The sequence below is a fragment of the Euleptes europaea genome, chromosome 3, assembly GCF_029931775.1.
Source record: "Euleptes europaea isolate rEulEur1 chromosome 3, rEulEur1.hap1, whole genome shotgun sequence".
Classification (NCBI taxonomy): Eukaryota; Metazoa; Chordata; class Lepidosauria; order Squamata; family Sphaerodactylidae; genus Euleptes; species Euleptes europaea.
Window position 1 is genome coordinate 890,304 of NC_079314.1, and position 27,430 is coordinate 917,733.

The window sequence follows — 27,430 nt, forward strand, 5'->3', positions numbered from 1 at the left end:
GGCCAGGAAAAGCTTAAGTCAGAGAAACAATGTGGACAAACACCACAAACACATCCAATTCTCTTAAAAACATAAGAACATAAGAAAAGCCATGCCTGAGCAGACCAAGGTCCATCCAGTCCAGCAGTCTGTTCACAGTGACCAACCAGGTATCTCTAGGAAGCCCACAAACAAGACAACTGCAGCAGCATTATCCTACCTGTGTTCCAAAGCACCTAATATAATAGGCATGCTCATCTGATCCTGGAGACAACAGGTATGCATCATGACTAGTATTCATTTTGACTATTAGCCATGGATAGTCCTATCCTCCATGAACATGTCCACTCCCCTCCTAAAGCCTTCCAAGTTGGTAGTCATCACCACATCCTGGGGCAGGGAGTTCCACAATTTAACTATGTGTTAATCTGTGCAAAAGCTTGTCACCAGAAGAAAGAGAGGGCCCAGTAGCTATGCATTTATCAGAGAAAACTGTTTACATAACTCAAGCAAACGAGCCAAGCAACACACAAGACCTTCTCCAGAGAAAGAATCTCACAATCTTACTCTAAATGCATGTAAAGCTTTGTGTTGGAGGATAACTCATCACCACCCTACAGAGTATCCTACACTGTCCTTCACTGGAGATTAACGGGTATGACAGAAAAATCCCTTCCATCCTGACCCCAACAGCCCACTACCTATACAGCACAGACACACAATATCCAACAGACGTATCTAATTCCATCTTTAATTCAGCAGGATACCTGGGGGCAGCTTAGCTGTGGTCTCCCCCAACCTTTCCCCAGCCACCTGACATGGTATGGGTTGGAAGGCCAGTCAATCAACAACAACAGCTCCTCCCAATCCTGCTCCTGAAAACCTGCCCTTCCTCGATTTATTGTGTTTTATGAGAGCCAATAAAATATGCCTGTTACACAATTTATTCAGCAAAGTGAGAGATATGGGCGGGGAAGGCCCAACCTCCTCAGGAAATAGCTTTTTATCCCTGGCCTACTTGGTCCCTGGAGGACTTAACCCAATACTGAATGACCTTTTGTTCATGAGGAAAGAACAGCCAGGTAACCAAGCTACAGTTCAGAAAGTATTCAAGAACTGCACAGGGCTAGTCAATAAACAAGAAAACAGTCCAACTTCAAACAATAAATTGAAGTGTTCAAGGCAATCCAAATTCTGCACCAAGTGGAAGGGGCTGTGGCTCAGTGGCAGAGCATCTCCTTGGCATGCTGAAGGTCCCAGGTTCAATCCCTGGCATCTCCAGCTAAAAGGATCTGGCATAGGTGATGTGGAACACTGCCATCCTGAGACCCTGAAGAGCCGCTGCCAGTCTGAGTAGACAATACTGAGTTTGATGGGTCTGATTCAGTAGAAGGCTGCGCCATGTGTTCTTGCACCAAGGACACAGGTCAAATGAAACTCTCCTCATGCCATTATAGGTCAACAGAGACTTATCCACTCTCAGCTTCTAGCAAGTGGACGCATGCAAGGAGAAGCATGTCCACACTTTGTAAACACGAGGCCATGATGCTGGAAGGAAAGGCTAACACTTCAGTCGTGTTTGTGGATAAGGTGCATGGGTCCCCACTTTTTTGAGTATGTGGTCACATTTGGAATTTTGACATGGCCTGGTGGGCTCAACGACAAAATGGCTCTGCCACAGGAGGCATGAGCCCGGCCACGAAACAACTCTGCCACAGCTTAACTTCAGTCACACAGTGTAGATCCTTATGCTGTGGTGGCAGCTGCTGCCAAAGTAACTTTAAAAAAAATCTGAACACCCAATCAGATTTCCAATAGTTGAAGCCTTGCTGGGCAAAAGCCCCACCTGGCCCCGCCCATTTCCTAAAAACACTTGGTAGGTGCCAGAAAAGGTGTCAGTGGGCACCATGGCGCCCATGGGCACCACACTGGGGATCCCTGTGCCCTACTGCTTTTGATAGGGGGGGGGGTCTCCTTACCAATGACATCATCGTCACCCTCCTCTTCGCAAATCACCATGCGCTCTTCGTCGCTGGTCATGTCCTCACTGGTAGTGCGCTGAGATCGGGAGGCACGGGAGGGGTGCGGGAGCAGGGAAGGTCGGGGTCCTTCACCTGGAGTGGCAAAGGGGGACCCCGAGGGGCCCAGCCCCCCATACTGTCCCTTACCACTGACATACGGAGACTGTCCTGAGCACATCTGGAATAGAACACAGTTAGTCTTTAGGCCTGCGCCTCATTTATCATCAGGTCCTGACGTCAGGTGGGAATCACCCATTTGACACTGTCTGGGTTCAAGTGCTACCACCAACCTCTGGCCAAGTGAATGAATGACAGGAGAAATGGCTTATGTGGCAAGGAAGGCCCTTCAAAATCAGCAGCTCAGACTGAGTCACGGGCTTGCTATCTTGCTTTTTCAAAGCTTCCAGGACAGACATGCTACCTGGCACAAGAAATTCTGGCTTTGCCTTTTCTCATACATGCCCCACATGAACTTAATAGATATGGTTTTTGCAGCAAGCAAGAATCCCTTCTTCACTGGGATAAAGAGCCCCCCCCAAAAAAAAAAATTCCCTTGGATTCCAAATGTGTTCAGAACCTGCCCCTCTCAAACCCTTTGGGCCTGTCCTTGCCACCAGAAGCCCACTTTCCTGACACATTTTAAGGACTGTCTCCTTCCATATACCCCTCTGAGCCAACTACCATCTTCAGGCAGACAGACATCTATTAGCTATCCTACCACTTAGGGTGGCCCGTCTGGCATCAACCAGAGCCTGGGCCTTTTCCATCATGGCTCCAGCTCTGTAGAAGGGGCTCCCTGTTTGCCAGGGCTTTGAGGGAGTTTGAACTGGCAGCCATCTTTTAAGGTGGGAGCAGGGGGAGAGATTTGGGGGCTTGCTATTTTATTTTGGGTTTTAACTGAAAATGTTTTTAAGTATTATTGTACACTACCTTGAACCATGAGGAAAGGCAGGATGTGTTTTAATTGATAAACGAAAATAAATAAAATACCTGAGTGAGCTCCTGCAGCACCTGGCTGTCATGGTCACTCTCCAGCCCATGCACCCCGCTGTGGGAGAAAGCCCGTGGCCGCTGAGCGCCAGGTCCCGACATGGGCAGGATCCGTTCCCCATGGACATGCCCAGATCCCACAAGCCCAGCTTTGCCCTCTGACCCCAGCAGTGCCTGCATCTCCGAAGGGCCTGTGGAGAAGGACAGAGAGAAGGGTAAAAGGAGAAAAGGAGGAGGCCCTTCTAAGGGATAACCGAGCAATAAGGAGGGCGCTCACCTCCCGGCACGGCAGCAGTGCCTGTCTCCGACATGCTGCGCTCTCTTGTCTCCTTGGCGCATCCCCCCGGACCTGCGGGCTTCACGTCTGAGCTGGACTTCTTCCTATCTTTGTTACACCACTTCCAATCAGGATGTGCTTTGAAGTGGGCTTCCTTCACCTGGGATGGGAAGGAGATGAGGGCACAGGTGAGAAAGAGGGAAAAGAGAGAGATTCCTGGGCAAAATCGGAACAGCCATTCCCAAAGATGTGCAAAGGCATTCTGAAAAGGTTAAAAATTCTGTGCCAAGGCAAACATAGTCTTTCACCAACAAAAGCTGAATACTCTACTCTGCGATCATTGTATAAATAAGGAAAATATGTATACTTTATTCTAGTTTAAGTAGTGTGGGGAAGAGGATGCAAGGAATTAGACAGAGAAGAGTTGGTTTGTATATGCTTATTTTCTCTACCTTTTAAGGAGAATCAAATCAGCTTACAATCTCCTACCCTTCCCCATAACAGAGACCTTGTGAGGTAGGTGGGGCTGAGAGAGTTTGGAGAACTGGGCTAGCCCAAGGTCTCTTGTAGGAGAGGGGAATCGAACACAGTTCTCCAGATTAGAGTCCGCTGCTCATGTGGAGGAGTTGGGAAATCAAACCAGGTTCTCCAGATTAGAGTCCGCCACCCTTAACCCCAACCCCAGGAAAACCATATTCAAATGCCCTTCTGGGTTTTGAAATTTCAGCAGGCTATCTTTCCAAGAGTATCTGGGCAGCTATAAATACTAGAAACTTCCATTAAAAACAAAAAATAAAGCAAAGGCCAATTCTCCCAGGAGACTCCACTCTGTAAGCAATGCCACATTCTGTGAAGCTTCCGCATTCTTGGTGTTCTGGGTTCATTGTCATGCTTACAAGCACACCGTCTGCTCATGGAGATGGCACACCCAGCACACCAAAGCAGGCAACCCTGCTCCCCAGCTGAATTTGGACTCTTAGTGACATACATCTCAAGTGGCTGTACCTGAAAGGCCAGGTCATGGTACTTCTGTTTTTCCTTGGGCCCCAGCGCATACCACCACTCTCCCAAGATCTTGCTGACTGTCCGGTTGTCCTGGTTGGGATGCCGTTGATGTACCAGAGCCCGATGCCTCTTGCTGAAGATCATGAAAGCGTTCATAGGCCGCCGAATGTGATCTTTCTCTCTCTGCTAGAGAAAAAAAGAGGGGTGCTAATGACATCACAGCCAAAACGGATCTTAGCCTTTCTCCAGGAGAGAGACTGTCAGCGTGGAAAATGCAGTGTGGCAAAGTGTTCCAGAAAGGGGAAGGAGAATTTTCCCTGCACGCTCCAGACACAGAACATTAAGGCAGGGTAGGAAAAGAAGGGCACCTACCTTGTTAGGACTGCGCCCATCCTTCTCAGAGGAGGAATCCCGCTCCTTGGGTAGGGCACTTAACGACTGGGTACGACGCTTCCCAGGTGGCAGAGGGAGTTGAATTTCAGGAGATACGACAGACAGGAACCTACGGAGTGAATGGGGTGGGGGGAGGTTGGATCACCTTCTTCCAGCCAGTTTCCAATAGCTTTCACTGTCCTCTTATCACCCAGCTGCTGCTCCCAACATTGCCGGTTTGCTCCTTCAACAATTAATTTTACTTATTCAAAACCATTTTACGCCGCCTTTCTACCTAATCAATGTCCCCAAGTTGGAGAACATGAAAACATCTGAACAACTAAAATTTTAAATTATAAAATAATAAAAACACATAAACAAGCTATATCAAAACCAGGGAGGAGGGCCAATAACTGATACTGAGTATATGCCAAAAGAAATAAAGATATCTTCATCCGCTGGCAAAAGACACTGATAGAAGAAGACAGACAGAGGGAAACAGATGACTCCTCCTGGGGAGAAAGTCCCAAAGTTTTGGTGCCATAACCAAAAATGCCCTTTCTTGGGGTGCCACCTGTCTAGCCTCCAATGGTGAGCGCAACTGAAGCAGGGCCTCTGAATATTATTGTAGCGAACAAGCAGGCTTATATGGCAGAAGATGGTTCTTAAGGTATGTTGGTCCCAGGCCACACAGGGCATTAAAGGTCAATACTAGCACCTAGAATTGGGCCTAGATGAAAACTGGGAACCAGCGTGGATATATGGAGTGATATGGTCCCTATGACCTAGTCCCGTCTACATCCTGAACAACCGGAAGTTTCCGAACCTTTCTCAAGGACAGACCCACGTAGAGCAGACTGCAGTGATCTAGTCTAGATGTCACCAGGGCACGTACCACATACCGGCACTTTGCATTGAGGCTGGAAGAAAACTACTCCCAAGTTCTCCCCCCGCCCAGCCCAGGTTCTCTCCCAGTTGCCGCCCATTAATCTCCTTCAAGATGCACACTCCACCAGTGTATTCCCCAGCCTCACACCAACGTCCCACCACCAGCTACTCCGCTGTGAGTCAGTGTGAGATGGCAGCTCCAACTCTGCCAAGGACTCACTGTGCGGCCTTGGACAAGTCATCCTCTCTCAGCCTCAATTTTTCCATCTGTAAAAGAGGAACCACTGCAACCTTACCAGCCTGTTTGTGAGTGGGCGTAAAACAGAAAACTGTCAAATATGATGAATACATGGCGGCTCTTACGCGTCATCGTGGTCACTCTCCGTCTCACTGTCCAGACGTGGGTGCCCCGAGATGTCGTCGTCATGCTGTGAGGGCCCGCCGCCCCCTCCTGATGCCGCTGTCAATGGCTGGGGAACTGGGGCTGGGCTGTCGGGATGAGATGTGTTTGGCCTTCCCATCTCGGCCCCCGAAGATGCACCAGGGAGTTCATGAGCCACTGCAGTTGATTCTGGAGGCTCTGAAAAAGCACACATCAGGCGGAGATTGAATGAATGACAGTAGGACGGTGGAAGAAAAGGGACACATGCAAACACGTGCCCTGGTGGGCGAAGAGTCCCATACTGAGGAGTCCCACATTGGGGAGGGGCCATGGCTCAGAGCATCTGCTTGGCATGCAGAAGGTCCCAGGTTCAATCCCTGGCATCTCCAGTTGAAAGGATCAGGCCACAGGTGATGTGCAAGACCTCTGCCTGAGACCTTGGAGAGCCTCTGCCAGTGTGTGTAGACAATACAGACCTCAATGGACCAAGGGTCTGATTCAGTAGAAGGCAGGCTCATGTGTTCATGCTTCCTCAGTGGGCACATTTCCTTATGAGACGCCCCATGAGCATCACACCACCCACCCACCACGCCCTCTTACTTGTGGGACCCTTACCTTTGTTCTGACTGGATGTGGAGGGATGACTGACAGGCTGCTGGCCCTCGCTGGGCTGTACAGAGGAATCCGGTTGGCTGGGAGCCAGAAAGGGCACCAGGGAGTGCCACGGGAACACCGCCACGGAGCGCGGCTCCACGTTGGTCCACACTAGGGAGGAAAGAGACACAAAAGCACTAAAGACAGCCTAACTTAGACAAACAAGTGAAAGAAGGGGAGCGGGATTCAATATAGAAGGGGGGAAGACTGGGAATCAGGACTCAGGGGATCCATTAGTGGTGAATCATCCCAGGTTGCTTTCTTTTTCTCTCACTCACACACACACCTACCTCTTTCTCTTAACAATATCATTCACTTCATGGGAGAAATCCCCCCCTTTTTTTTGGGTTCGCAATCCTCTCCAGTCACAATCTGTGCCAAGCCTTATCACTAGTCACTTAGCCCCCCCCCCGGGAGGGGCAGGGGGGAGGGAGGAGACAGCAGGGAAATTTCTCCTCCGTCTGCCAGGAAGCAACCCTGGCCTCCTCCACCCTTCCCAGCTGGAAACCAGGCAAAGGAATTTTACAGCTGCAGGGGGGGGAAGGGGAGGGGGCCGAGGGGCCCTGCTCACTCAAGACTCCCACGCTTGCTCGGGCAGCCAAGCTCCTCAGCTTCGTCCCAGCCAGGGCGCTTGGGAGCATCCCCAGGAGTTCAGGCTGCCCCAACAAGAAGAGCATGGTAACTCCCACCCCCACCCCGCCCAGCAATGGACAGTTCTGCCCCTCTGAAAACCCTCTGTGAATAGGGAGAACACATTAAGGCTCGCCTTGAAATTCATTTACTGCTTACGTGAACAAGCCCAAGAAATGGTTACTTTCTGTGGGCCCCCTATCAGGCTAAGCATAACTTCCTCCTTGGGGCGTCCAGGAAAAACACAGGACTAACGATGAAGACAAAGTAGAAGCCACCTCTGCACATGCAGCCTGAGAAACACCTGTACCTTCTAGTTGCACAACACCGCCCATGCCACATTCGATGTACAATGCCTAGCCTCAGTTAAGTCCAAATGCAGTATTTTCCCTCTACAGCAATGACGACTTTTCAGCCCATGGTACCGACAGAAGCTTAAACGCAGCAACAAGGAAGAACTAAACAGAGCACTACCCAATTGCAAGAGATCACAAATGTGTGTCGCCAGCAAGAGGCAAGTTACTCATACACACACACACACACAAGGCACTGTCGGTTAGGCAGTGATGGACTCCCATTGAAGCAACAACAAAACCTTCACTTTCGACAGCCCCAACACTGTGTCACACGACCCGGCCACACTAGTGACAGGCACTACCCAGCACAGCATTACAAAGGGGAAGAAAAAGTACACCTTAACCAGCTCTGACCCTGGCTCAGTTCCACAAAGAGTGTTAAGCTGAAAACCAACTTACAGTGTGTGTGTGTGTGTGGTGCGGAGATCTAGCTCAGGTATCCTCCATCCCACGTGAAGTCACTGGCTCCCCTTAACGTGCATGTCCTTGGACATTCAGTACAACAGCAACCAAACACAGCTAGAGTCGCCATTTATCATTCTTTTATGGCTTCTCTGGCTGTATTTTAACTGTTAATTGCATCAGGGAGGTTGGTTCATCAACTTGTTTGAAAAGCAAGGTATTAAAATTGTAACAATAAAATATAAATTGAGGGGGAGGGTGTCTTTGCTTCTTTCAAGGAGAAGCCCACTCCCAAAGGAGAACTTCCCTCCCACTGGATACAGTGCCCCTTTCCCATAACTCTTCTTCCCTCCCTTTGCACTCCCTGATGATCAGTCGCTCTCTCTTCCCCCCACCCCATAAAGTTAACTCAATTATTAAAAGCCCTGAGTGCATCGTGGTCAGAGAGCTCTGCCGGGAAGCGCTGGCTCAGTGGCTTCCTGTTCTCCGGCTGGTGACCACATCCCTGTGCGAGAGGACAAGGGGGGTGGATGGGAAGGAAAGGGGGACAGCTAAAGCAAGGACATGAAACATTAAACCCCCCCCCCCATGTTGTACTCTTCATTAGCGAGGAATGAAGGTTCTTAAAGGGCCAGAACTGGGAGGTTGCTCACACCAAACAAAAATCACAGATTTGCTTTCCAAAGTTAAAGCAAAGCAAAACTACACAAGACATGTGACAAATACAACACACACACTCAGGGGTGGGGGTACGAGGGCCTAGCCCAAAGATGACACAGTGAGTCGAAGACAGAGCCCCAGAGTCCTGGCATCCAGTGCCCAGCATCAAATGTGCAGACGAACAAAAAGAGAGATTTGGAAGTAGAACTTCTGAGCTCAGGGTACACCTCTACTAAGGACTAACCAAGTGGCCCTGGGCCCTTCTGACTTCAGCCAGCTTCAGCACCTTGCCTGCAGAAGAAGAAGACAGCAAACCATCTTCATAGGGTTGGCCCAAACGCAAGCACAAAGATCCCCCCCCCCAAATAAAGAGTACTATGTAAATTTTAAACAACAACCCACTGCCACTGCCAGGTAGCTTTCCCCAGCCACCTCTTCTTCCATACACACCACAGATGTAGAACACTCTCAGGCATCCGCCAATAAAGAGCGATTGTCAACGTGGTGACCATAGAGAAGGGGTTTGGGTTAAATATAGTGTGCACAAGCACACGACCTATTGGCGCGGCCACCTCAATTTTTAAAAATTGATTCCACTTCTATGTCTTTAGCAGCATCCCGATACCCAGAAATTTAGCGGCTGCCCATTCACTGTGCCAAGAACTTCACTGGCTAAGTTTGTACATCTCAGGCTGCTGTTAAAGACATAAAGATCCCCAACCAATAAAAAAGTTGCACTCTTAGACCTTGCTCTTTGTCTTCAAGAGAAATGGGAAGGTGGCGTTGAAGCCCCTCCTTCAACCAACCTGCCTCCTAAAAATCTAAGAGGACCCAACTGGACATCATTCAGAGTGAAAACTCCAAGACACCCCATTCCCTCCTCCCCTTTCAATCACACAGAATGCAAACTTAGCAAAACAGCACTGTTATCAAACAACAGACCCCTTCAAAGTCTTAACACAGGAAAGGTGAAAGGTCAACTCCTATCGTAGCCTCCAAAAACACATCAAGTGAGGACACCACAGCACTGCATCCCACACATCTACAGACAGACTCACACCTTGCACACTCACGACCCAATCCACTGACCGAACATGCCAAGCCCCCTGTGCGGCAGAGAGGGCAACGTCGCCGGGGGTCTTTCGGTGGAGAACATCCCAAGGAGCGTTGAGACGTCGTCTTGACGACCAGTTGACTGCTTCTTGATGTCTCTCAGAGGCCTCGCATGGAGAACATGCTCTCCCTTCTCCTCCCTCTCCCCCCTCCCTGGGGGACAGAGGGAGGTGTGGAGATGGGTGTCCCAACAGGCCCAGCAGAGGAGTCCGCTGCTTTGGGTGCAGGTAGGCGGGCTGCAGGTCAGCAAGATGACTCCCCCCCTGGGGTTATGCCGGGGATGCCATGCAAGGGAGACCACCAGCTGGACGTCAAACAAGCCACAGGCGCCAGCAACCGGAAGGACCGGGGAAGGGCACCACGCTTCTTCTCTGTTCTGGCCTTCTCTACAGGGGAGGTGTCACTCCAGCAGCCAGCATGGGGAGGGGGGGGGTTAGAAAAGCATCTTTAGAGGTGGGGAAAAGTGAGGGGAGACAGAGGGGTTGGGCGTGCATGCAACGCGAAAGGAAGGACCCATGGCTTTAGTTTGCAGGACCCCCGCCAAATGCACCGCTATGGCGACCTCCGAGGTGTGGACGCCCGGTGGGGGGGGGTGGGGGGGGCCGCCGCAAGAGAGGTCTAAGAGAAGTGTGCCACAGAAATAAGAGACAGAGAAAAGGGGTGGGGGGAGAGGGGCGTGAAAGAGCTGTCCAGCACCCCCCCTTGGGTGTCCCGCTGCAGCGAGGGAGGGGGCTTCCAGGGGGAGAGGAAGAGCCTCCCCTGCCCGCCAGCGACTGGAGCTCGGCAGGATTACAGTGAGCGCGCATGAAAAAGGGGGAGACGGGGGCTCGCCGCGGAGTGGGTGGGTGGGTGGGTGGGTGGGAGAGAGTAAGTTCTCCGGCTGTTCCGCCCTCCCCCCCTCCTCCTCCTCCTCCTCCTCGCGGGGGGGCGGGCGGGTGTCGCTGCTGTCGGCGACAGGCGGCTGCTGGTTGGCTGTCGCGGCGCCTCTTGACGGGGGGGCCGAGTTGTCGCTGCCGCCCCTCCGCCTGTCGCGCGGCGTCCTCCGCCTCCCGGTTGTAACCAAACACCATTCAACTCCCTCGCCTCGCCTCGCCTCAGCCGCTCGGGGCTACGAACAAGGGCGGCCCCCCCCCGCCTCAGCCCCAGCCGCCCGCCCTCGCTCCCCCCCCCAGCGCCGTCACGCATGCCCAATTAGCCCCCGCCACGCCATTGGCTGCCGCCACGCCGGGTCATTCACATGCAAATCAAGGAGAGGCACCGTTTCCCCCCCCTTCCAGTCTCTCTCTCTCACACACAGACCACATACACCGCGAGCTCCCATTGGCCGCCTCAGGAATGTCAGTCATATGCAAAGGAAGGCCCGCCGCGCGCCAAGAGAAGAGTAAGAGGGCAACGGGGGAGGGAGGGAGGAGAGCGGGATCACGAGCCAGAGAGAGGCCTCCCGTGATTGGCTGCTGTTTACTCCAGCCTTGGCTCCTCCTCCCCTCCCTTCTCCTTCTTACTCTACCACCTCGGGGCTGAGAGAGAGAGAGAGAGGCCACGCCCGAGGGGGGGGAGGGGACGAGGCAAATGCCAAAGCAGGAGGAGCCATTTAGAAGGAAGGGCAAAGAGAGGGGCAAATGATGGGGGGGGGCATTTAATCTCTAGTACAAGAAAGGAAAAGGGGGCAAGAAAGGGGAAATGGGACGGAGATAATAAATGGGGGGGGGAGTAGCGAGAAATGGAGGGGATAAATAGGGTGAGAAATCAAGGAGGAAAGGAAGTCGCAGAGGTGGCAGGGAGATCGCGGGAAGGGCGGGCACCCAGTGCGTGCTTTGGGGGGGGGGGCGCAATGCAGGTTTTGGGGATCACTTGTGGGAGTGCAGTGTGGTAGTCTAGGGTTGCCAACTCCAGTTTGGGAAATCCATGGAGATTTGGGGGCAGTGCCTAGGGCAAGGGAGGGAGCTCAGTGGGGAATGCGATGCCATAGAGCGTGCCCTCCCAACCTGCCATTTCCTCCCAGGAAACTGATCTCAGTGGCCTGGAGATCCGTTGTGATTCCAGGAGATCATGCCCCAACAGGAGGTTGGCAACCTTCCAGGCTGCCCCCAACCTCCCCTCTGCCTGCATTCGGCTTATATACTTTTCCTGACCACTGTAGTTTCCTCACATGGTAACGTTTCTGCCTGCTCAGCTTGATGCCCACCTCCAAGCATGCACAAAACCCTTGTACACGCATGTGAAGGTGGGTGCAGCATTCAGCATGCGTGCACCAGCGTGCAGCTCACTAGGTACAAGTTTGCACATGCAGGCACTGGGCCCAACTGAGCACACAGAGTCCAGGGAGGTATGTTAAGAGGTATACATCGTCATGTGCTCACATATGTGTACGCCTATGAATTAGTCACTTCTGCCCTCTTGTTCACACTCGCGCACGCACACACAGTCACCAGAGCGGCTTCTGCTGGCAGGCAGCCCAGTGCGGCTGGGGATTAAGAGCTCTCAGCAGAGAGCATTCCTGGGATGATCCATCCTCCCTGGGGCAGAATGGTGGGAAAGGGGGAAGAGACGGAGAAAAGACCGTGAGTGTCCTGCCCTATAGGGCACCCCCTTGCCTCCTCCTACTCCAGGGAGCTGCCGCCACTTGGCTTCCCGTGACTCATGCTCTCCTCCTTCCCCGAGCGCCACGGTCCCTTCCCCCGCAAGCCTGACTCAGTGCTGCCTCTGCTCACAGCTGGGGGTGGGTGGGATGCAGCCAGCCTCCTTCCCTCCGCTGGCAGCCAATAAACTATGAGGTGAAGTGAGGAGACACGGAGGAACACCCCCACACAGACACACACAGGGCTCCGGGCACAAGGCCAAGGCTGAGAGAGGATCCCATTGTTGAGGGAATTGGGAGGGGGGAGAGAAAGAGGACACAAACAGGCCACTCCCAGCACGCACCGCACTACGCCAAGGGCATGTGTTGGACAACATTTGCACACAAAAACACTGCCCACACGGTCTACAAGTGTACACCTACATGCAGGCAGACACCTACGTGCCTACTTCTCTCCACGCACGGACGCACATGTATGCCCACCGTGTCTCACACGCAAGGCGGAAGCCCACAATAGACAACTTAATCTGTGAGTGACCGTGTACGCCATGCGCTTGTTCCAGACTCGCCAGTTGTCCAACCTCGCTTATACCCAGCGATAGTGGAATGAAAGAGTGCGTAGAGGTGTGGGGGGGAACCCATCAACTCAGCAAAACCCTTCCATTTCAAAAGCAGGAAGTTCCCAGAAACAACACAGCACTTCCAGTCACATCATGCTCAACCTCAGAGAACCACAGAGATAAAGTTTTATTGAAATGTCTGCACTCGACAAGTGGCACAAGGGAAGAGTCACTCAAAACGGCTTTGGCAGCCAGCACCGCAAAGCCCTTTTATGCAGCTCAGCCCCCCCCCCCGCTAAAATTCCAGATCTTCAATTTGTTCCTCAAAGTGTTTAAGAAAACATCAGGTAGGAATTCGGCTTCAGGTGTTGGCTGACAGGCCATCAAGTACAACCTTCTCATGGAATGTGTACATAGCATGGATAGATGTATAATAAAGTTGCTTTTCTGGATATATATTTTTTAACTTGTGGCATTTGTTACTTGGAGGGTGGTCGCGGATTAATCGTTAGGAACCATCTGCTCGAACTGATCCTGGCTAGAAGGCATTGGTGGATTCAGATGAAGCTGCAGTGAAAAGCCCTCTGAGTGGCTCTGGCCCCCTGCCCCAGAAGGTGGGTCAGCAGGAATGTCCCCATTCATTTATTATTTCCACACGGAACTTGTGTTCTGCCCTTAGAATCATAGAGTCGGAAGGGGCCATACAGGCAATCTAGTCCAACCCCCTGTTTAAAGCAAGATCAGCCTAGAGCAGGGGTGTCGAACTCATTTGTGAGGAGGGCCAGATATAACAAATGTCTCTTGGTTGGGCTGAAGATGTGTAACAAATAAATACAATAAAATGTAATGCCAGGTACTGGAGATACAAACTTTATAGAAAACACAGGCTTGTTTTAATGATATTGGGGGAGTTTTACTTAAAACTCAAACAAGTTTACAATAAAATTCTTACACCATTTTCTTTTATTTAATACTCGTTATTGTTTTAAGAATGTTTATATTTTAAGTAAAAAATTAAGTAAAAAATAATATCATTAATTGGCTTTGCCTGTGTCCTCTATAAAGTTAATATTTCTAGTCCCTCACATTCATTTTAAAGCTGCAGTGGGGTGGGGGCGGCTGCCTTGGCTGGCGAGCTCACAGCGGACTCGCCAGCCCAGATCTGGATGGGGTGGTGGTGTCCAGAAAGGCAGGGAGAAAGAGAAAGAGAGAGAGAGAAAGAGTGAAACAGATAAGAGACAAAGGGAGAGAGAGAGAGAGAGAAACAGTGATAAAGAAACAGAATGGGTAGACCTGGCCTCCCAACGGTGACTCCTCCCCCCACTGCGGAGGCCGGGTCTAACCATTGGTTTCTATGGGCCTATGCAAATATATAAACACAATGCAATTGCAAATACAATGCATTCAGCCAGGTCATTGGAAGATATCCAAGGGCTCGCCCCTTTTCTACTTTCTAGAGCAGGGGTGGGGAACGTCAGGCCCGGGGGCCATTTAAGGCCCGCGAAATCATTTGGTCTGGCCCTTCGTGGATCCTGGCAGATCTTTAGCTCAGAAGGATCTAAGACTAGTCATCCGCCCCCTCCTGCGGACAGGAATAGCCTCTATTCAAGGCAGATGTGAGTTTGTTTTGCCGAGAAAAGGAACCTTTTCTCCCCCTTGCAGAAGAGTTGTTAGCTATGGAGCTACTAGGACCACCCAAGAAACTGTATTAACCCTTTCCCACCTGGGCCATGGAGAAACGTATTCCCTCTGTACTACAAGAGGGCTGGGGTGGAAGTGGCAACAATGGAGGGGTTAAAGGGGGCAGGGCCAGAATGTGCAGGGCGGGGAGCGAGTTCTTAGCCAGTGTGTCCTCATTTCATTCCTCCAGGCGGATGTAGCAGGAGCCAGCTGTAGAATCCGGCCCCAACCGTGCGGAGCAGGAGCAACTCCAGCGTGTGGCTGGATGGCTACGCCCAGCTGGTGCAACAGACCATCCCTTGCCACCAGGTGGGTGAGTGCGCCATCGGCTGGATGCCTGCCTGCTTGCTGCGCAGGGAGGGTCATTTGGGGCAACTGCCTGCTTGGGGCTTGGTCGGCTAATTTTTAAGTTGATAATTTTGTATGGCCTGTGAATGATGTTATAAACATCCAAATGGCCCTTGGTGGAAAAAAGGTTCCCCACCCTTGTTCTAGAGACAAAGGAGGCCTCTATAGTAAACATGGCTACTTTGTGAAGATGTCGAGAAAGCCCTATACTGGTAACATTCTCGCAAAGCTCAAGAATAGGGTGCATGGTCCGCCTTACTCTCCAATGAAAAAACATTTAGTCATCTGGGTCCTCGCACAGGTAAACCATCCACATGAGGATGACACAGTCATTAAAAGTGCATTAAAAACTTGTTAAATAGAAGCAGATCTTCCTATAAATGCGATACAGGTTTCTGCCAGAAAGGCAGTGGAGTCCCTGTGCGCATATGCAATTAAAAAAAGAAGGGGGGGGGGAGACAGAACAGCCCAGTTGTCCTGCTCCCTTGTATCGCCGTGCGGATGTCTGCGCAGTGGAGGGCTCCACATTCACTGTGATCATACAGCCACGTGGGTTGAGCAATGCACCTGCTGGTAAGCACTCTGCCCTACACTGGGATCCCCAACCCGTTTGCGCCTTTGGAATTCCATACAGGGCGGTGGGCACAATCTTAAAATGGCTTTTGCAGGAGGCGGAGCCAACCATAAAACGTCAGGGAGCAAAACTGCACAGCTCTCACAGTAAGCCTTCAACCTTTCAGTCAGTTGTGTTTAAAATTATGCCTTTTAATCTGCACAGCCAATCAGGAGCCCTGCTGGTCAAAAGACCCACCCACTTTCTAAAAGCACTTGGTGGGTGCCAGGAAAGGTATTGGCATGCACCATGGTACCCATGGGCACCACATTGGGGACCCCTGCACTATACTCCGCAAATCACAAGCGCATTCATAAACCAGATGTCTACCAAATGGTTCACATGGTATGTCCTTGCGCGGTGCAGATTCCAGGAGAGAACTGTATACATGCTGTATGCTCATGGGGGTACTACAAATTCACTTCATGCAACATCCTATGCAACATTTATGCATAATTAAATTGTGGAACTCCCTGGCCCAGGATGACGTGATGGCTGCCAGCTTGGAAGCCTTTAAGAGGGGAGTGGACATATTCATGGAGGAGGGGACTAATCATAGCTACTAGTCAGAATGGGTACGAGTCAGGAAGCATACCTATCCTCTCCAGTATCAGGGGAGCATGCCTATTATATTAGGTGCTGTGGAACACAGGCAGGATAATGCTGCTGCAGTCGTCTTGTTTGTGGACTTCCTAGAGGCACCTGGTTGGCCATTGTGTGAACAGACTGCTGGACTTGATGGTCTGATCCAGCAGGGCTTTTCTTATGTTCTTACCCTATCAGTAATCTGCTAGTGCCTGCTGCCGAAAAGAGCAAAGGGAAGACATGCTTCTTCCAAAAATATAAAACAAAAACCCACACACGCCACTCTCGGGAAAATCAGCTGGAAACATGCCAGACAGCTGCAACTGTCTACGGTGTCTTGGTGCGTGCACGTCTACATGGAGTCTCCCCTTCATGCTTCACATGTTTACCCTGGTGAGCGTTGGTAAACCTGGGCTGCCAAATGAAGCATGAAATGCCTGTCTCTCCCATTTGCCGGAGCAGCGCAACTGCACCACTTTCAGAACGATAATTTATATTCCTAAAGCACAAGGTGTGGCGTGTCAGCTTGTGAGCATGACATCAGCACTGACAAAGTTCACGAGGTACGGGAGGTTGCCTAAGGCCGGCATGCCCCATTTCAAAAAGGGGGGCCGTGCAAGAATGCATGCACAGTGCCACTGTGGAGCCCAGCCACAAGAGTGCACACACTTGCGCCATGAGATGGAGCATGCAAGAAATACATCTATGTACATATGGCACCCTTAAGCAAATAAGCTCATCATATGCGAACATGTGGGTGCACGAGAGCTGGCATGGCAACAACACCCTCAGAGCCATACACACACCTGGCCTCAAGCTGCACAAGCTGAAGTTGGGGGGGGGGGGGAATCCCAAAACAAAACACCTTTCTGGATCTGGTCCCTGCCATTGCTGATAAAAATAGAGACAGGGCTCCAGGCAAGCAGCAGGGAAATGGTAGTCTTGGTAACCCGTTGCCAAGAGACTGCCAGTTGCATTCGTGATGCTGCAGGGAGTGAGAGCTTTGGGAACAGAAGAACCATGCCACGCTCCTTACGTCGCACGTGTGGGCACTTTCCCCTAACCGAGGGCATTCCCATCCCTTCATGCATCCTAGCTCCTCATGAAAGGGTGTGTCCAGACCTGTGCAAGACCAAGCGTGTATGTCCTTGGGACACAATGTTTTGCAGACGCCCTCCATTTACAACCAAATAAGCTCCAGAAAGGGACCCCAGGGTGCCATGCAATGCCTGAGTGTGCCCAGCTGGTACAGAAATAGGACAAAACCCAAAACGTCTAACAACCCCTGCATAACTGCTGGGAGACACACAGCAAGCAAGGGTACACAGTGGAGTGGATCTGGACCCCTGAATAATTTATTTCATCTCAATGAATTAAGACGCCTATCAATTAAAATTTTTCACGGCAACTAACAAGCCGAGTACTGAAAGATAAACGAAAATACTGCACAAAACAAGAGCACACAACATCCTAAAAAAAAAAAAAAAAAGACCAATAGTTCAAATCAAGACACCCAAGGTGGGGGGCAGTTAGCCTTGGCTTGGCACCTGAATGGTAACGGGAAAGAAACGAGAGGGACCCCCTTCCACATTTTCAGTTCTATTGCTGAAAAGACCCTGACCTCTGTAGGTCAGACTGAGGGTCAGCCAGGGCTCTGCTCTCAGTGTAGGGGTAAGTTCACATGGAAGCAGACCAGTCCTTAAGGCATCCAAACTATTTATGGCTGTAAAGGTCACAAGAAGAAGAGTTGGTTTTTATATGCTGACTTTCTCTACCACAAGGAAGAATCAAACTGGCTTACAATCACCTTCCCCTCCCCTCCCCTCCCCACAGCAGACACCCTGTGAGGTAGGTGGGGCTGAGAGAGCTCTAAGATAGCAGTGACTAGCCCAAGGTCACCCAGTTGGCTTCATGTGGAGGAGTGGGGAACCCAACCTGGTTCACCAGATTAGCGTCCACCGCTCATGTGGAGGAGTGGGGAATCAAACCCGGTTCTCCAGATTAGAGTCCTCCACTCCTAACCACCCCTCTTAACCACTACACCAAGTAATTTGCTTGTGAAATTCACTGCTACAGGGTGCAAAGTTTTTATCAGTTTTACCTGGACTGCCCAGGCTAGCCCCAATCTTGTCAGATCTGGGAAGCCAAGCAGGGTTGACCCTGGTCAGTATTTGGATGAGAGACCACCAAGGAATACCCGGATTGTGATGTGGAGGCAGGCAATGGCAAACCACCTCTGAACATTTCTTGCCTTGAAAGCCCTACGGGATCATAAGTCATCTGCGACTTCAAAGCAAAACAAACAAACTGAAGGTGAAGAAACCATTGGTGCAAGGGAAATGTTTCTTCGCCTTCATTTTGCTTTGGTGTGCCGCCCTCCCTTTCTTCAAAACAAACAACAAAAAGCAGGGCTATATTATAATGGAGTGGTTTAGAAAGGCACTTTTATAAAGAGAATGGAACTTAGGTAATACGACCGTATATTGTATATGTATATGCATACGACCGACCGTGCATTGTATGTATCAAGGTCGAATTGTCCCTAGAAGCTAAAATGACTAAACTGAGGCTATCGTACTTTGGTCACATTATGAGAAGACAAGAGTCACTGGAAAAGACAATCATGCTGGGAAAAGTTGAAAGCAACAGGAAAAGAGGAAGACCCAACATGAGTTGGATTGACTCTGTAGAGGAAGCCACGGGGCCCTCAGTTTGCAAGACATGAGCAAGGCTGTTAATGGTAGAACATTTTGGAGGATGCTGATTCACAGGGTCGTCCTGAGTCAGAAGCGACTTGACAGCACTTAACACAACGCGCAACACACATACTGCATTATGTGTTATCTGTCTGCTGCGTGTGTTCTCCTTACTGCATTTTCTAATACCATTTTCTGCATGCTTTGTTTCAGATTCCCTAGTCCTGTTAAGTTATCCTAGTCTTATTATGATGCTCCTTATCGATTGCATCGATTTATACTGTGTATTCCGCCTTGAGTCCACCTTGAGTCTCAGTGAGAAAGGCAGCCTTTTAAATAAAGCAAATGAAAATTTAGAATTAATAAAACAAATAACTCAGATGGCTTTAAAAGACAGTTCATGAAATTCAGAGATTAAAGGTCCATCAATGGCAGTTAGCCACCATGACTGAACAGAACCTCCATGTTCAGAGGCAGAAAACCTCAGAACATCAGGGCTGGGGTGAGGGGCAAGAATAGGAGGATAAGCTCCAGCGGGGAAGGAGTTCACATTGACAGGATCCCCGTAACAGCCTCCCCCTCTCTGTTTACTCTGCACCCAAAACAGCCAAACCCTGCCAGTACTTCTGAACAAACGCTTGCATCAGGACTGATCCAGCATGCACCCACCTGATCAGGAGAAGCTACCTTTCTGGCTCAGGTGCCAAAAACAAAAGTGAAGCATCTATCTGTGAAGATGGCAGCATGTCAGCAAACAAAACTGGGAGGAGACGAATGCTTTTACCTGGGCCAGACAGGCTTGGGGAAAACCTCAGTGTTCTGCCAGCATCTCAGAGATTCACTCTGGACTCGCCTGGTGCTGCACAGTTCTAGGAGGCAATACCAGACGTCAAGCCATGTCTGTTGCCTTCTCCCACATTGCTGGCTCCAACATCGCAGCCAGTGCCTCGGTGGCTTGGTTGAAGGTCTGACTGGGCATCACCCAAAAGGGTCTAGTGAGCCACTGCTGGCTCGTGTCCCAGGGGGTTGCCTACTAGATGCAAGATGGCAGTCCTGAGAGCAAACGTTACTAACCCACAAAGATGCTTTAGCCTAGTTCACGTTACAGTGAGCACACACACAAACACCCTGCCCATGTGCCTATACATCTGTTTGTAAGAACAACCGATGTGCCGTCACTTTGCAACTGAAACTAGGGACCAGGCCCCTGCACAAACGTGGGGATTCTATCACATGTCCAGCTGTCCATGTGCTGAGGGCGAGAATGACTCACCATCAAGGTGGATAAAAAAAAATCAATGATTTAAAAAATTTAAATTGTTTTTTTTTAAAATTTAAATCAGATTTTTAAAAATAAAATGCTTTTTGAGGAAAAATCTAAAGATAGCTTTCTATTTAGGACACATTATAGTCCAAAGGTTATTCCTCATGAAATAAGGATTAATTTTTAATTATGTATCATAAGGTTGTATATTCATGCAATGTTTAAATTTTTTGGCAAATGAATTCCACTAAGCCTTTCACACTGTCATACTCTTCTAGAGTTCTGTAAAACTATTTGGGGCAATTTTATCTAGAAGATATTATCACAGATGCTTGGTTTTGCAGTTCCCAAAACTAATAATTTGTGTCTGCAGAGATAACATAGCTCTGCTTCACAGCAAAAATGTTATAAAATAAACATTCAGAGTTGAGAAAAAGACTTTAATCCCATTGTTCCTTTGCAAATTTGTGTACACAGAATCAACCCCTTATGTGCTAAGTTTTAAGAAGTTCAATGAACATAAGATTGTTTGGAGTGGAATAGATCTGCACAAGGAGCTAAATGTGAGGAGGGAGGGGCAAGTAATAAAAATAAAAGTGAAACCTTTTGAGCAGAATACTCAAAAGGTCTTGGGATCTTTGTGTATATAGCCTGAGGTTTATCATATTATTCTCTCCCAGTAGGAGAAAACCTATAATGGCACCAGGCCGTAAGAGTGTAGAAAACCATGACTTAAATCTAGTCTTTCTGACTAGTGATTTAAATCAAATCCGCCCTGCTTAGGGTTGCCAGGTTCCCCCTCGGCTCCAGCAGGAGGTTTTTGGAGGCAGGGATCGTGTGCACGCAGCCATGATGACGTGATTGTGTCACTTCCGGGTGTAAACCGGAAGTGACGCGATAGCATCTGCACAGCCATGCACACACGATCCCCGCTTCCAAGCCGATTACTAATCTAAGCGACCTGGCAACCCTAACCCTACTCATCGTATGTATTAAAAAAAATCAAGTGTACACGGTTGTATGTGCATTCACTGTAATTTGTGAACAGGGCTCTTGCTAACACTGTTCCCAGTGCATATGTTGCAGCACACAGATGGGCCAAAAGGAACTGATTCTCTTCCTGTTCAGAAAAACTTCCTGGCCTGGGTCGATCAAGGCAATCATTACTTGTCACCAGCAACCAAGGATCAGCTATTTCCATGCCTTCAGGACAGCCCTTTGAGACTCACCACCACCAAGCTAGGGAGCACCAGGAGCCAACGAGCCAACCTAAGCTGAACAAACAAAAACAGGCCCGCTCAAAAGGACCAAACAACAGTGGCATAACCAGACTGGCTCGGGTGCCCGGTCCCGCCCTACCTTCAAACCCTCCCGCTACTTTAATGTAGACAAGACCAGAAGGACTGCTTCGGGCGCTCGACAGATTCAGACAGGAAACTGGTTAACAGTTGCTCTGCAGATACAAAGGCTCCTTTTCAACAACAGCTAGACTGTTGTTTTTCAATGAGCTGGCTATTCCAGACTAGGCATGCCCAACTTGTGACCCAACCGAGCCAAAAGAAACCCACCGGCCATGTAAGCGCACAGGGCTGGCAGCCTGCAGGAAATTTGATTACCCTCCTGGCGGTTGCTTGCCCTGATCTGCAAAAAACAGGAAGGGCTTGAACCAGGTCCTGACAGGCCATGATTGATGGGCTACCTTCAGTGTGGCAGGTCACAAGTTGTTCGGGCCTGTAACGTACCCCAAAGAAGCAAGAATCCCAGAATACAGGGTTCTTGTGTCTGTTCCCTTGCCAGGGCTGGGAGAAAGGTGGGATACAAATGAAGCAAATAAATAAGAGAATTTTTAGGGTGGTTTTGGGCATGTTACTCTGCCTCATCCACACACTTTACAACTATTAACTGGGATTACTCAAAATCTTGGGCAAGATCCAGCCATTGAATTCAATGGGGGAATTATGTACATGCTTAAATCTCTCCCATCGAAAACTGTTCAAACTTCAGGGCTGGCTCATAGTACTATGTAGAAAAGTGCCTTTAAAAAAAAACAACAATTTGTACTGAAATTAAACTAGAAAAAGGGGATGATGCTCTCCACTGTGCAAGCTAAGACCTGATACCATTTGGGGATTAAGGGGAAGAATGCAATGGGAAGGGTAGAGGAGAAGCAAAGACTAGAGGCCAAAGCCCAGGAGAGAAGAGATACATTTTTGTCACCTTGAGCCAAGAGAAAAGGCAGGGCATAAACATTTTAATAAATAAATACATTTCCAAGCACTGTTTAGAAAGTGCAGATACTAAGAGGCGGTGAGTTCCACAGAGCAGGTGTGTGTGTGTGAAACTGTATAACCGGAGGGCTAGCCACAACCAAATATCTGCAGAGCAAAGACGAGAGGGGAAGGCAGACAAAAAGGGGTCAAAGTGTGAAGAAATTGTAACAACAAAAACAAACTAACCACTTCCAGAGAGGAAGTGGAAACTAAGGAAGGAGGTAGCAACAAGAGAAATTTGGGCAGAACGAGATGCAGGAAAATAAGATGAGCAGAGGAGTTACAAATCAACACAAGAGAGCGAAGCCGACTTCCTCATGACTGACTAAGAAAATGCCGTCACTTGCCTTGAGCCTTAGGGGGAGGCTGGGCTACAAACTGAAGCATAAATTGACTTTTTACCCTCCCTTGTTTGCTATGCGGCATATCTTCACCTGTAGCTGCTGTTCCTTTTCCCAGACTGTTTTGCGAAGGACTGGAGAAAGGCAAAACAAAGTGCCAAAACAAACTGCTCCCGTGTGTGTGTGTGTGTGTGACTGCCTCGACAAAAAGAGCAACGTGTGAAATCTCCATTCCTAATTAATGCTTTCTTAGTGCTTCCAGTTCGCAAAGTCTTTAGTGCATCTGCCATGCCACCAACCCTCTGAAGCAGGCTCCTTTCCCCCTGCCCCGATTAAGTAGGAAAAAGACCTCCCAGGCAGCTCACAACAAAATTGTGTCTTGAAATCAAGCCCTGCCAGTCCACATCAAACTCTCTGACTGCCAGGTTCCCAGTAAGCAAGACTGACTTTCTTCCATCAAGACAGAGATTCCATCTTCTTCAGCTAGACCCAATCTGAGAAGGAAGAGCAGTTCTTACAGAGTTGCACGCAGACCTGGTGTTGGAACTTCAAAGGACACCTTGTATCCCAACTCATTCCCAGGAGATGTGTGCACGGAAGTGTGTGCACCACAGAGATACCAGTCAGCACTAGTAGTAACAGGAGGTCCCTTACCTGTGCCAGGTCTTCCCATGATAATCTCCTTCTTGGGGGCAGGGTGGCTGGTGTACTCGCCGGGGACAATGACGGGTAAGAGGGCGGCCGGAGAGGGATGGAAGGCAACTGGTTGGAAGGGAGAGGAGACACTGAAAATGGGCGGGACCTGTTCAGGGACAGAGGTTGCACTGGGCTGGCTGGAAGGCAGATTCCGACCCACGTTGATGGGCACCGGCACCTGCAGCTGTCCCTTGCCCACTAGGTGTTCCTTGGAGCCAGCCTTGCCCATTCGGGGGCTGCCCACCCGTCCCTCCAGAGGCTTCTCAGTGAACTTGGAGGGCAATGGAACATCCGGGTTGCGCACGATGACAGGGGAGTCCCTCTGCACAGCCGGTACTCGACGCACAGTGGGGCTGGGGTCAGAGGTCAACCCGGCCGGTGGCGGCACCAGTAGGAGAGGTGAAGCCTGCTGGGAGCGGGAGGAGAAGGGCCCAGCACCCGCAGGTGACACAGCCCGGAAGCTGGCAGGCGTGGAGGGGGTAGGCGTATGCGAGACAGACTCCACCCCCGAGTCAAGACTGTCAGTCTTGTGAAAGTCGGCCACCGATCCTGTACTGCTGTGGTGGGAGTCGGCTTTCCGCTTGCTGGGGCTCATTGGGACCGTGAACGTTAGGTTGGTCTGGAAGGTGGACAAGATGCCTGAATGATGGCGCTCCCGGGGAGCAGTGTGGTGCAACATCTCAGGGCTCAGCACTGTGCCCCCGACACCCTTGGGGGTGCTTGCGCTGACATGACGACTGCGCGCGGCCGCCCGTTGGATCACAGGCGATGCGTTGATGGGGCTGAAATTGGCTGGACGGAAGCCAAAGAGCGGCGAGGGGGACGGCGAGGGTGCAGGCGAGAAGGGGGACTGGTTGGAGACGGGAGAGAAGGAGGGGGTGCCGGAGCGAGAGCTTCCCAGGGAGACCAGCATGACAGCTGCCTCACACTCGTCAAACTCAAACCGTGACAAGTCAGCTGGGGCCACCAGGCGGGGCCGTGAATCCCCTCGAGCACTACTGGCCTCACTGTCCCGGGAGGTCTCGTCCCAGTCAAATTCGGCGCTTCCTTCTCGCAGCCCGCTGGCCCGTCCCTCTGAAAGGCTCTCCATCTCCTTGGTGCGCATGGAGAGATGGCGGGAACAGTAGCCTCGGCGCTGCGACTCTTTCATGCAGCCCTCCCGCGAGCAGAGCCGCCGCCACTGCTTGCCGTTGAATTTCTTGCGGATGCCATTGGGGGTGCACACCACGTCCCCTTTCTTGTACTTCTGCTGGGCAGCTGTGAGGGGTGTTCGGGAGCGAGAAGAACCCGGAGTGCTGCACTTGTCTACTGACATCACGCTACTGCTGCGACTCCCACTCGCTTCTGGGCTCAGCAGAGGCGACGGCTGCTCAGGGAGGCGAGGGAATGCAGGTGACTTTGGAGGTGATAGAATCTGAGGGGGTACAACCACGGACTTTTCCTCCGCCCGCACCCCAGCACTGATCTTAGAGACCTCTGCGTCTTCTGGTTGCTTTGGCTCTGGGCATGGAAGAGCCAGAGCGACCTCCTCCTCTTCCGGCAAGGGAGGGGGCTTCTCAGGTTGTTTGTTGTCATCAGGAAGAGATTCGGACCGCCAAGGGGGATGCAGAAGGCGCAGGGCAGAGCGTGGTACCCAGGAGGAGTCTTTACGGGCAGCAGTGGTGCCAGGGAGAACCACAGGGCGGGCAAAAAGTACTTTGTATGAGGGCGGCTTGGCGCTCACTTCGACCACGGTGCCTTCCCGAAATGCCGTCTCCTCGGAGTCCACACAAGCACAGACAGCCGTGCCCACTGTCAAAGCAGCCAGCGGGGGTGTGGCATCCAGGACCACGTTCACGGTGCCAGAACCCAGTGCCCCTTCGTAGTATGCTGTGATACGGTCAGAGATGAACTGCACCCCCAAGTCCTGCCCCCGACGGATCTGTTTCACTATAGCCGGTTGAAAGATCCCGTCCCGCTGGGCTAACACCCTCTGGGAGCGCAACTGCCGCAGGTCGTACTCGTTCGGGGGTGCTGACCACAGGTCCCCCACCCCTTTGTCATTCTCGTCGGCAGAGTGCTCGCTGGCCGTGTCCGTGCTGGAGGAGGGACAGCGCCTGGGTTCGTCCTCGGCAGGCACTGCCAAGCCCTCACTGCCATTGGATTCCTCACCTCCTGGATACTTTCTGCAAGGTGCACGCACTTTAAAAGCAGCTGTCTTGCGGTTCAGCGAGGCCTCTGGCCCGCAGGCCTCTGCCCCAGGCTCTCCCTCGCCTTCAGGTACTTTGTAGGGGTCATCGTGAGCTCCCGGCAACTCCCGCAGGCTAGGGTCCATCTTCACTTGCATGCGCCGGGCCCCCACAAACGCCGTGGGTTGATCAGGAGCCTCCTCCCCTCCCCCCTCGTCAGGTTTAGGTCCTTCTTCAAGGGTGGTCTTGCGCTTCTGGGCCTTAGCCCGGGTGGAGGGTGGAGAGCGGCTGCTACTGCTACTTGAAGAGGAGGAAGAGGGGGAGCTGGCAACCTTCTTCGCTGGTTTCATCTTCCCCCCAGGCTGGGTGTGGACTCGGGGAGCTAAGGAAAGATAAGAAGGGGGGAAAGTTAAAGGACACGTCTGGGCTCAGCACTCATAAGGAGGGCCTGTAGCTCAGTAGTAGAGCATCTGCTTGGCATGCAGAAGTTCCCAGATTCAATCCCCAGCATCTCCATCTAAAAGGATCACATGGAAGGCAATGTGAAACACCACCACCTGAGACCATGGAGCATGGCTGCCAATGAGAGCAGACAATACTGACCTTGATGGCCCAAAGGGTCTAATTCGCTATAAGGCTGCTTCATGGGTGTTCACTACAACCATATGGCAGTTCTGAGCTCTGAACCCGTTCTGCACCAACAATGCTCCACCATCCATCCCATTCTGCCAGTTATTTTTTTGCCCTCCCACCTCTGCTAATGTTGTTTCCATTGCTCCTCCTCTTCTTGGGCCCTACTAATGCCCTCCCCATGAAGGGAGGGCTGTGGCTCGGCGGTAGATCATCTACCTGCTTGTCACGCAGAAGGACCCTGGTTCAATCCCCAGCATCTCCAGTGAAAAGGACCAGGCGGTAGGTGATGTGAAAGACCTCCACCTGATACCCTGGAGACACCCTGCCAGTCTGAGTAGTCAATACTGACTTTGATGGGCCAATGGTCTAATTCAGTATAAGGCAGCTTCATGCATCCGTGAAAGAGAACCCCCACACACACACAATTTCTCAGTCATACACACACAACAGGGGAGGGGCTGTGGCTTAGTGGTAGAGCATCTGCTTGGCATGCGGAAGGTCCCAGGTTCAATCCCCAGCATCTCCAGTTAAAGGGACTAGGCAAGTAAGTGATGTGAAAGACCTCAGCCTGAGACCCTGGAGAGCCACTGCTGGTCTGAGTAGACAATACTGATTTTGCTGGACCAAGGGTCTGATTCAGGATAAGGCAGCTTCATGTGTTCAACACTGGCTTGCACCAAATCAGACCAACGAGCTGTCAATATTGTCCACTCCAACTGGCATTGCAGGCAGACCACAGTCATACCATCCACTGCCTGATCTTTGAGCTGGAGATTGAACCTTGTACATGATAAGCAGATGCTCTACCACTGAGCCACAGCCCCTCCACTAGGAAACACAGGACACCAAAAGCCCTGAATTATATTTCCTTGCCACCTCACCCCTATCATCCTTCTGTCAAATGTGTGATCACACACACTAAAGCACAGGTTGATGCACACTGGGGAAAAGGTGCTTTCATTTGTATATTCCCTCTTAAGAAACATCTGCAAATGCTCAGCAAGTGTAGAGATACCAGTTAACTGAGCCTAGACCAAAAGTCCTACATATCAGAAGCACAAGCTTTTCATTCACACAGAATACTTCTGCAGGTGTTCAAAGAACAACTCCCCCCCCCCAAACCCAACAAAACAGTTCCCTGTAACTCACTTGCAGCATTTTTTTTCTAGTTAGGTCCTTGGTTGGCAATTTTTGTTCAGCCAGGGCCATATTTTAAATAGAGAAAGAGTTGAGGGACAGCAAATTCGGCTCCACCTACTCAGCCACAGC

At 50.9% G+C, this 27,430-nt stretch overlaps 1 protein-coding gene across 1 annotated transcript in view; it reads right to left on the bottom strand.

The window, feature by feature from the left end:
• Positions 1 to 27,430, bottom strand: part of CIC (capicua transcriptional repressor) — a 49,087-nt gene that overhangs the window by 18,475 nt on the left and 3,182 nt on the right. Inside the window, exons 2-9 of the mRNA XM_056846697.1 lie at positions 23,319 to 25,910; positions 6,530 to 6,679; positions 5,896 to 6,112; positions 4,645 to 4,774; positions 4,273 to 4,458; positions 3,268 to 3,427; positions 2,991 to 3,181; positions 1,959 to 2,178 (exon numbers count right to left, since the gene is read on the bottom strand). Coding sequence (XP_056702675.1) covers positions 1,959 to 2,178; positions 2,991 to 3,181; positions 3,268 to 3,427; positions 4,273 to 4,458; positions 4,645 to 4,774; positions 5,896 to 6,112; positions 6,530 to 6,679; positions 23,319 to 25,878 — 3,814 coding nt within the window. The 5' untranslated portion in view covers positions 25,879 to 25,910. The remainder of the gene's footprint in view (positions 1 to 1,958; positions 2,179 to 2,990; positions 3,182 to 3,267; positions 3,428 to 4,272; positions 4,459 to 4,644; positions 4,775 to 5,895; positions 6,113 to 6,529; positions 6,680 to 23,318; positions 25,911 to 27,430) is intronic.